Here is a 10,826-nt window from a genome sequence, read left to right on the forward strand (position 1 = left end):
AATAATTTATTAAAATTATCATTTTAAAATTAATTTTTAGAGTTTTTTATGATCCAAAATTATTTAACAGTTACTTATAATATTTTAATTAAAATTTATTTTTAAATATAATTTTACAATAAATTTATTTTGAGGTATATTAGTATTAAAAAAAAAATTGGGGCCGCCTAAAGCCTTCCTTGGTTGGGCCTTAAGCCGGCCATGCTGAAACATTGAGTTGAAGTAACAGAAACATTGAAACAAAAATATTCACCAAAATGCAGTTCTTCTAACTCTCACCAAAATTACGGCACGAATATAAAGGGTTCATATAATGTTTCAGGTAATTTTAAAGTGCTAATTTATATAAATGATATTTAATGTGATGATTATTAAATATGAAAGAATAATTAAATCAGTGGATTGATTTTAGAATTATTAAAATTATTAAATGTGTTGATTATTGTAAAAGGTTGTTATGAGCCGTTAAGGAGTTACTATAAGCAAGAAACTGTAAAGATTAAAGTCCTCTCAAGAACACATTGTAAATTTTTCAAACTCTCTCCTAGTCATTATAAAATACAGTAGATGTAAGAATTATGTTATCCGATATCTTGTAGCATAATTTTTTGTATGATGAATCCTACACATGATAGTAAAATTATGTCAACACATGTCCCCACAATTAAGTCCATGTTTGGATGCCATGTCAGTTGGAGAACTTTAAACTATTTTTATTTTCAAAATAACAAATTCATCACGAACGTGTATAAGATCTCTCAAATGTGTATTACTTATATTCAAATATAGCCTAAACTGTGGGAGGAATGAGGAAAAGAATTTTACTTGTACAGAAATCATCAGCAACATGTCGACTTACACGTGTATGACCTTTTACTTTTCCTTGTATCTCTTGAAAGGTAGAGATAGTGGTTCCAAACTATATGCGTTGTTCCCCCGTTTGAATACTCCATAGACAACCGAAGTTGTATAAAACTCCTTCAATGGATGATGCACTCTTTCTAGAATATCCCCCCTGTACATTAATGAAATGTGCTTATTGGAGGATGTCCCAAAAACATAGTTGGCAAAAACAACAACGACACATACATGTATTTCAACAACCAAAAAAAGAATCAAATTCCTTTAAAAATTGATCTTTAATGATGAGGTAAAAAAAAAATGAAATATATAATTAATAAAAAAAAAACACCAGGGGACTAATTCATCTAACCTTGATAAGGAATCTGTCTTCTCCATACAAGTTCATAGCCATAGGTAATCTAGTTTGCCAAAAATAAGATAACTACAGAAAACACAAAACAGAAGTTCTAGCTATGTAGAACCAGACTATACAAACAACGTCATGGAGACAGAGAACCTGAGAGTAAAAGAAGAGAAAGTTCAACATTTTATGTTTACACTTGGTTAATTTAGCATAACAGAACTTCTAAGACTTACATTAGAATCAAGATGGAAATGGCAGTAAGCATATTCAGCATCTCCCAAGTCATTCCACCTTGCATTTTTTTTTTAAATCCCTCTGCACATTATTTCTATCTATAAACCATTTATTCTTGACTTTGAAATTTTAAAATAGGTAAAAGGGTAGGCTGGGGCAGAATGTCTCTGAAGGTCAGGGGTATGGGATTTAAATTTATTTCCTACTTTGAGCTAATATTTTATGGGCTAGATAGATCTCATTAGTCTTTATAAGACAAAATATCTGGTTTCCTTGATCCCAATATCTGGGGCAAAATGTCGTAGCATCAATGTGATGGAATGAAAACGTTCAAAACCAAACATGTGGAACACCAGAACTACATACAGTAGTATTTGATATTTTAGGCACATAGATGAAAATCTAATAAATGGTAACACTGGTATTATGACATAGAACCCCCTCCCAAAACCTTACATGCAAGGAACAAAGGAAAAGACCCATATGAACTTTTATTTTTATTATATATTCCATATTTTACATCAAATCATTCAAGGTTAAAAAAATTACGGAATTTGATTCCATTTTTGGTTGTTGAAATACACGTCTGTGTTGTTTTTGCCAGCTATGTTTTTGGGATATCTATCATAGTAAGCACATATCTTTAATGTACATGCCGATTCTAAAAAAAGGAGTTGGTAGAATTTTATACAACTTCTGCTGCGTATAGTAGCACATATAGTTTGGAACCACTACCTACTTCTGAAGAGAAGATATAGGAAAAGTCAAGGCCATGCATGTGCTCAAGTGCTGTAAGTCAAGATATCAGTTTAATTGTGAGAACATAGTAGCATGCTGATGGCTTGATGCATTCGTTTGCTTAGAGGGGTAGGTCTTAACTTTACATTATATTAGCTATATATTATATGCAAGATGCAGAATTAGAGAAAAATTATTGTGAGAATTACCTATTACCTATGAATTATTAGAATTAAGAGGAGTAGAAAGATGAGAGAATCTGACTGACACGGAATGATCATGGGTAGTATCATGATCTCATACGTAATACCGCTCAAAGTTAAAATTACTATCTAATTTTATGTTACAAAAATACAGATCAGAAGAAAATTTGACTATTTTCGTTTTGTTTATGGAAGCCCTAACAGATCAAAAGTTAATTAAAAACTGCCAATATTAATTCAACTGTTTCTGTTCTCGTATGTGTGTACATTGACCACCAAAGTCAAGCCAATAACTTTTACCTTCGTGTCTCAAGACTGACCTAATTTAAGATTTGTATAATAGTGGTCTTAATTTGTACAAGAATAGTCCTGCATTTATAAATGTTGGTTACATTTTTAAAATATTACATCATCTTATCAATAGTTGAATGAGAGCTGAATCTCTTAAGTATTTTTGTTGTTACGTACCTAATCTCTTAATTAAGTATGTTAATAATGATTTAAATTCTAACTAGAAGTATGAAAAAAGGTTTTATTACATAGGAGAGACAAACCTATTTCAATAAATGCACTAAAAAATTGTCTCGTTAACCATGTTATTAGGATATTAATTAAAAAACTAAAATCCAAATGTATTTATTGTGCGACATCAAAGTAGAACATAAAAAGATATTAATAATACAATTTAACCAATATCTTTAACATACGGTTAATTTTTGGCTTAGGAAAATAACTTTCCACGGTCGATTAGAGAATTCAATTTATAGATTTTAAAAAATTCAACAGAGGATCATAGACCACCTTATTGTAGAAATCCTCATATCTACGCTATTGAAAAGTTGTACCACTACAAATCCTCTTATGTAATTGTTGAAACATGTGTATACCATTCTAAGAAAGGATTTGATGACAAATGAAGATTTTACATCATTTTCACCTTAAAAAGTTTGGTAGTTTCGACATTCTCCTAATTAATCAAGATATCGTATCAAACTTTTTTGCAATGTGAGCCTTCGGCTATGAAATATACATGACGCCGCCAGTCTAGGCACAATGTTATATTTAATACCACAAAAGTATTTTGACAAGAAGGAATCGAAGAAAAATTCATAGTGAGAGAAATGTGTTTATACTAAGATATGTTCGAAATTGATTAATAGTTTCAAAAAACTTTAACGCAAACGGTTTGACGAACATATTTCCTATTCTTTTCCTACTTCTCAGTTGTTTTGTATATTACTGTTTGTCCAAAAACAAGTGGCCAGGTCATCAACTGGTGCTATATATAATTATTATTATTATTTTTATGTGCTAGATGTATAATTTTATATATTGGTACTGTAACTTCCTTATATAATGCTGACGTGTTATTCACTACAAGAAGAACATAGCTACTAACATCTTTACAAGGCAGCACACCACCACACGGTAGTTGAGAGTTGAAAGTCATATTTCCCATGAGATGCATTTTGTTGACCAAGTACTCATTTGTTACATAAAATTAATATTTTAGTGCTAAACGTGGGTTAAGGTACGGCGGGTTAAGGCTGTACCAAAATTCTTAAACCAATAGCTTGAAAAGTACCAATTCTAAAAATTGTATGCGAGAAATATTAGAATCTTTTATATATATAAATTGGAATTCATATTTTGTATGAGAAAATTTTCAAGAGTTGTTATTTAATGATGGTATTTTTAGAAATTTGTCTTTAACGAAAACATTTTTAGGGATTCTTCTTAATGTTTTATTTTTGTTTCAATCTATATTTTCATTTTCATTTCTAAATTAAATTTCAATATTTAAAAAAACTATCAATTGTTAAAAATAACTTTCTATTACAATATAATTTTTTTAGCATATATTTAAAATCTAATTTACATATTTAAAAATATTTATTTAATTATTATAAATTTTAATTAAAATATAATTTATATATGTAAAATTATTTATTTATTATAAATTTTAATTATATAACATGACAGGTTAAACTAGTTGTAAATTTGATCATTTCATATTATTAGATTATTTGACAACTACTTACAGATTGGCAACCATTTTTATTGGTCAAACTCGCCGTTGAAAATAAACAGTGCTGAGCTCACCACCAACTTGCTGCTTAATCAATACTGAAAATTCCCCTCACCAACCTAGGTGGCTATATTTTGATATATTTAAGCCGGTCACACAAAGCCTTCTAAATAATGCATGCTATCATTCACTATTCCACACACGTTTCTACATGGTTAATTTGAGCCATAATTGGAATGCTTATTAGATTGACCATATATGTTTCGAAAGTGATTTTATTTCCACCATGTCATTATTAAATTAAAATCCCAGACAAGGACTAGTTTTATGTACATGCACAAAGACTGTACACACGACAAATTTATATGTTGAAATTAGTCAAAAATGTAACGTGGAATTATTGATGCTGCCCCATCCTTTCATAATTTTGTATTGTACCACACCCACTATATATGCATCTAAATGTTTGTGAGAAATTAAGAGCAGCACACACAAGGAGGAGACAACACAAAGTGCAAAAAAACAGAAATTAAACACTACTAGTAGCTAGCTAGGGTGAGAAAATGGGTGAAGCTAAGGAAATATGGTCTGCACCAATAACCCCTAGAACAGCTTCAGTAGTAGGAACACCTGTTGTGGCATCTCCACCTGTGTCATGTCCACCCTCTCAGCTTCACTCACCATCTCTAACAAGGTCACCTCTACTTCACCCTGAGGATGGAGATGCACCACGTCGTAAAACATCTAAGACTCCAAAGACTCCAAGAACCCCTAGAACCCCTAGAACCCCACTTAGAATCTCTAATTTGACTCCAAAGTTCATCACCCCTTTGGGAAGCCCTATGAGAAAAGCTCTGAGGTTCACCAAGCTTGATCCTCAGGATGCTTGGCTTCCAATCACTGAGTCAAGGAATGGTAACAAGTACTATGCTGCTTTTCACACCCTTTGTTCTGGTATTGGAATTCAGGCCCTTGTTCTCCCTGTGGCCTTCACTATTCTTGGTTGGTAAGTCTTCAAATATAATTTATGCATCTATATATGTTACTTACGTTATCTTTTTATCTGTGTATAGTGTATATACCTCCCCATCAATCTCTTTTATTCACTTTCTGTGTTTGTCTTTGTCATTTTTCTCTCTTTATTGCTTCTCAATTAGTGTTGTTTGTTTTCATGGTAAAAAGCATCAAAATCAATTTTGCTTCCTATCAAACTTAATTTTAGTAAAAATAGGAATGTTTGGTTATTGGTGGTTGGTAAATTGAATTTGTCTCCAAAGCTCAATTTAACTATAAATGATAAAACGAAACTTTTATGTTGAGTTGAAGAACTTGTTTTTAAGGTAAAAACATTTAAATATAAATCATTTCTTCTCAAAATTACTTTCAATTACAAAAATCAATTTTGTAAACTTCTATCCAAACACATACTTATACTTAGTGCATGTTTAGATTTTAATGGGAAAACTCAAGTAATTTTACACCTAAAGCACTATTTTTTCTTCTTCTTCGTTTTATAGTTTGGAATTTACAACTGTATATTAGAATTCGTAAAATTATTTTCTAAACTTTCATCTAAACATAATCTTACTAGTTGTTAGACTTGTTGTATGCGTGCCTATTTGTAATTTACAAATTACAACTAGGATACTTGAAGGTTACAACTGAACAGGTAGAAGTATAGTTGGAATTATTATTATTAAAAAAGCAACCAGAATAACAACTTGTATAATATAAAATGATAAAACTTTATCATAACAGTAAGTGGTCATTACTAAAAACAACCATTATAACATCTTGTATAATATAAAATGATAAAACTTTATTATAATAGTAAGTGATGTACGTTTCACGGGCTCTTAATTATTGGATGTTTCTTTTCTTCTTTCTTTTTTTTTTGGGTAATTATTGAATGTTTCTGTTCTAAGCTCAATTATTTGATTTCACATAAAATAACAAATCCCATATATTTTATGGCCATTTTGTGATTTCTTTAAATGGAATTGTTGAATTTTGAAGTAACAAATTTTTTGGCGGATTGCAGGACGTGGGGAATCATAACTATGACTCTGGCTTTCATATGGCAACTTTACACCTTATGGCTGCTGGTCAACCTTCATGAGTCGGTAGAGCAAGGTGTACGCTACTGTCGATACCTTCAACTCTGCGGAGCTACCTTCGGTATGATTTCTCCACGTGTCCACTGTATTTTCTTTTCAAATTTTTAATCCTATCATTCTAAATTCAATAAATTTTTTAGCTGATAATTTACAGGAGCTTTTGTGTAAGCTAAATGAGATTTTGTAAGTAGTTATAAAAGAGGAAACAAATTTAACTTTTTTATAATTTAAAATCAAGTCATACATTCAACTTTTAAAAAGTTTTCTTCCTAACTTTTTTATTTATAATACATTTACTTAATAGTATAGATTACTACTTCTCTATTTGTTTTCAAATAGAACGTTTAAAGTTAGAAATATGGTGTGTTTCAATATAAACCAAATGAATAAAAAGTAAAATAAAAACATAATTCTTTCACAAATTACTTTTGTTTCAAAAGTATTTTTTCACTTGAAAATCAGGCATGCACATATGTTAAATAAGTAATGAAATGCCAAAATCATTTCCCAACTAATAAAGTGTTGGCATGATGTGTTGCAGGGGAGAAACTTGGGAAAATCCTAGCCTTGTTCCCAATACTGTACCTATCAGCAGGGACATGCACCACATTGATCATCATAGGAGGATCCACAGCAAGGACATTTTACCAAGTGGTGTGTGGTGAAACATGCACTGCCAAACCTATGACCACTGTGGAATGGTACTTGGTGTTCACCTGTGTAGCTGTGGTGCTATCACAGTTGCCAAACTTGAATTCCATTGCTGGGGTGTCACTCATTGGAGCTGTCACTGCTGTAGGGTATTGTACTGCCATTTGGGTAACCTCTGTGGCACGGGGTGCCCTACCGGATGTGAGCTATAACCCTGTGAGGACTGGAAACAGTGTTGAAGATGCCTTTAGTGTGCTCAATGCATTGGGTATCATTGCCTTTGCTTTCAGGGGCCACAATCTCATCCTTGAAATTCAGGTACGGGAACAATATATTCTATGCTTATTTTCCTATTACCTTGTTGAATTTTATGAAATTAGTGAAAATTTGAATGTTGAATAATAAGAAAAAAGAACAAAATAAATTGTGGTTGATTCAACTGTTAGTTACTAGTTACTAGTCACTAGTCAGAGTCAGACAGAGTTACATAAGCAGCGAGAATTTGAAGTTTCTTTGCCTTATCTTTTGGCTTGGTGGGAATGAAATATGTACATTGCTTAGTTTACTATAGTCTATAGTACTGCTTTCAAAGTTGACATTAAAGTTGTTGAAAAACTCAAATAGAGAGAGAGAGAGACCGGGTCAAGCATACAATATTGAAGTTGGCGGATGACTTTCCTTTTTATATTAATTAGTCGACATTGACGTTCAGAACATAGGAAAAAAAATAAAAAATTCAGGATCAGTGTTGAGTACTCAACTTCATTAAATAGAAAGACGAATGGTTAGTTAAGTTGTACCATCCATATCTCAATTTTTTCAATGAATTGAGCTAAGCTTTAGATATTTAATTGGGTTTAACTTGAGCGTTAGCAAGTCACCATCGCTATAGTGGTTCCTCTATCTCTTGAAGGGGTCTTTCTTTATTGAAAACATTAAATTAGTAAAACAATATTTCTTGTTACGTGATCAATGTAAAAATACTTCAAACTTCAATACTATATAGTTAGCTTAGGGGTGAAAAGTTTAAGTAGTTTGTATTAATAGTCTTCTTTTTACTTTCCTTGCAGTCTACTATGCCTTCAAGCGAGAAGCATCCATCACACGTGCCAATGTGGAAAGGGGTCAAGGTTTCTTACACGATCATTGCAGCATGCTTATTTCCCATGGCCATTGGAGGCTATTGGGCCTATGGCCAATTGGTATGCATCTTATGACAATAAACTAAAAATTATATAATGAACCTAACATTAGGACCTTATATAACTAATGGAATACCATATAGTATAATAGTATATTCTAATTTATTATATGTAACTTCAAATTTACAGATTCCTGCAAATGGAGGAATGCTCACTGCCCTATACCAATTCCACTCTCGCGATGTGTCAAGATTCGTGCTAGGGTTAACAAGTTTTTTTGTAGTGGTGAATGGTTTGTGCTCGTTTCAAATCTATGGCATGCCAGCATTCGATGACATGGAATCAGGGTACACTACAAGGATGAAGAAGCCATGCCCGTGGTGGCTGCGTGCATTTATTAGGGTGTTCTTTGGGTTCTTGTGCTTCTTCATAGGAGTGGCTGTTCCGTTTTTGTCTCAAATGGCTGGTTTGATTGGAGGAGTGGCGTTGCCAGTGACATTCGCGTACCCATGTTTCATGTGGCTTAAGACAAAGAAGCCAAAGAAGTATAGTGCCATGTGGTGGCTCAATTGGTTCTTGGGGACATTGGGAGTGGCTTTGAGTGCCATATTGGTTGCGGCTAGTTTATATGTCATCATTGATACTGGTGTTAATGTGAGCTTTTTCAATCCTCAGTAGTCTCACATATAGAGTGGGAAAATGTACTAGGAAAATGATGTTGGGAGGTAATTAATTAGTAAGAGAATTGCTAAGGTTTTCTTTCTTTCTTTTTTTGAGAAATTCAAATTTGTGACCCCACTTTGTAGTTCTAGGTTGATTTTGCCTAATAGTGATATTTGTATAAATATCATTAACTGCATAAGGGGAGGGGAAGGTAAATCAAGATTGTATAAATTTTCTTGTTCTGCAAATTGAAAAATACTTAAGAGTTTATTTAGTCATACATGATATGATGAAGTAGGATATAGTATAAAATTTAATAATATTTAGACAATGTTTCTTTTGCATTGTATAAAATACTATACTATGCATTATATAATATAATAAATATTATCTTACGTCAGTTAATCCACTGTTAATATTGAATATGATAAGATTGTTCTATATTAAAAAAGCACGTAATTGAAAATATTATTCATTTGAAGTTGTTATGTTATACTAAATTAGGAAAAATAAAAGCTTACAAGGCATAAGAGAAGAAAACTCGACCACTATATACATTATATTTAATATTAAAAAAAAACAAATGAAAGCTGCGTAAAATAATTACAATTCAAAACTATAAGAGTTCAATCGATAAGTTGTAGTTTTTAATTGAGTAGATTTAATTTCTAAATTACCTAATCATTGTCTTTAGTTCAAATAGAAAAAAATAGTGCAAATTAATAATTGAATAGCAATCTTCATTGAGAACAACTATTATATTCGCTGCAGTCTACTCTATTATTTATACAATTCACACACTCAAAAGTCTTAATACCAAAAAAAAATATTTTTGGACACTCAAGACATTATTTGACATATAGTGAGAGGAAGAGAAAAAAAATATAAGCATATATGAAATATGATTCAATATGATAGAAAAAGAGGGATAAAAAAATGAAATGTTTATTAAGTATTTAAAAAATTAAGCTATTAAAAATCATTGCTCTAATTTTAATCACACACAAGACCTGATATTTTTTTTATACTTAAAAGAAATTTGACAAATCAATGTAAATAATAGATAATTTAATTTCTTAATCACGTGGTTATAGGTAGGTTTCATAGGTAGGTTTGAAACCTGACTCATACATATAAAAAAATATTTGTTGAAGAGATAAAAAAGAATAAATAAACTTAATACTCTCACTAAACAATTAATAGAATCATAATGTATTCGTTAACTTATCCTGCCAATCCTAATACAGCGGCTTAATGTGGACTTGTATACTTATCCTTTATGTCATGCTCAATCAGCCCCATTAAAACAATGGCATTGTCAAAGGCGATGAAGGGTTATAAGCAAATTTTGAAAAATGCCATACAACATTTCAAAAGAGGATACTTCAAAGGGGCAACATCACAGTTGGTCCATGTTCTAGCTTCTAGAGCGATGGTGGTGGCTACTAGTATCACAGACAACGTGTTGAGACGTGAAAATATATACTATTAAACCGCTTAATAATTTATTATTTGACTTAGGTTAAATTGATTTAGCCTGTGTTTGGTTCTGCGTGAGAACCATATAACGTGGATCCAAAAGGTGGAAAATTGAAAGCTAAGATATATAGCTTTTTGTTGCACATGGTGTTGGATGTGAAATTTACTGACGCACCTCTCTTCCAAACAAGCTATAAATAAAATAGGTGAAGACTTTTTTATAAAAAAAAAAAAAATAGTTAAGAGATTATATCATTCAAATAATATCTTTGAAGCATAACAAACTGATTTATTTAAGAATACCAGACGAGCTATGAAGCTGTATCAAATATTCAATGACGAGCTATCACTATACACAACTAC

The 10,826-nt window shown here is 31.4% G+C and overlaps 1 protein-coding gene across 1 annotated transcript; it reads left to right on the plus strand.

Annotated features, from left to right (window-relative positions):
• The first annotated feature begins 4,610 nt into the window (after window positions 1-4,610).
• Window positions 4,611-9,262, plus strand: LOC100500076 (lysine histidine transporter-like 8). The gene is made up of 5 exons (XM_003517100.5): window positions 4,611-5,417; window positions 6,453-6,589; window positions 7,070-7,497; window positions 8,250-8,381; window positions 8,511-9,262. The coding sequence occupies exons 1-5, from the start codon at window positions 4,975-4,977 to the stop codon at window positions 8,997-8,999; spliced, it is 1,629 nt and encodes a 542-aa protein (XP_003517148.1). The 5' UTR covers window positions 4,611-4,974; the 3' UTR covers window positions 9,000-9,262.
• The last annotated feature ends 1,564 nt before the right edge of the window (window positions 9,263-10,826 follow it).

The sequence above is a fragment of the Glycine max genome, chromosome 1 (genome assembly GCF_000004515.6).
Source record: "Glycine max cultivar Williams 82 chromosome 1, Glycine_max_v4.0, whole genome shotgun sequence".
NCBI classification, from domain to species: Eukaryota; Viridiplantae; Streptophyta; class Magnoliopsida; order Fabales; family Fabaceae; genus Glycine; species Glycine max.

What these genes read in the sequence shown, in the direction of transcription:
- LOC100500076 (XM_003517100.5), top strand. Translation starts at nt 4,975, where the DNA reads ATGGGTGAAGCTAAGGAAATATGGTCTGCACCAATAACCCCTAGAACA. An exon ending in GCCTTCACTATTCTTGGTTG is followed by an intron (nt 5,418 to 6,452) that starts GTAAGTCTTCAA and finishes GGCGGATTGCAG; the next exon opens with GACGTGGGGAATCATAACTA. An exon ending in ACTCTGCGGAGCTACCTTCG is followed by an intron (nt 6,590 to 7,069) that starts GTATGATTTCTC and finishes GATGTGTTGCAG; the next exon opens with GGGAGAAACTTGGGAAAATC.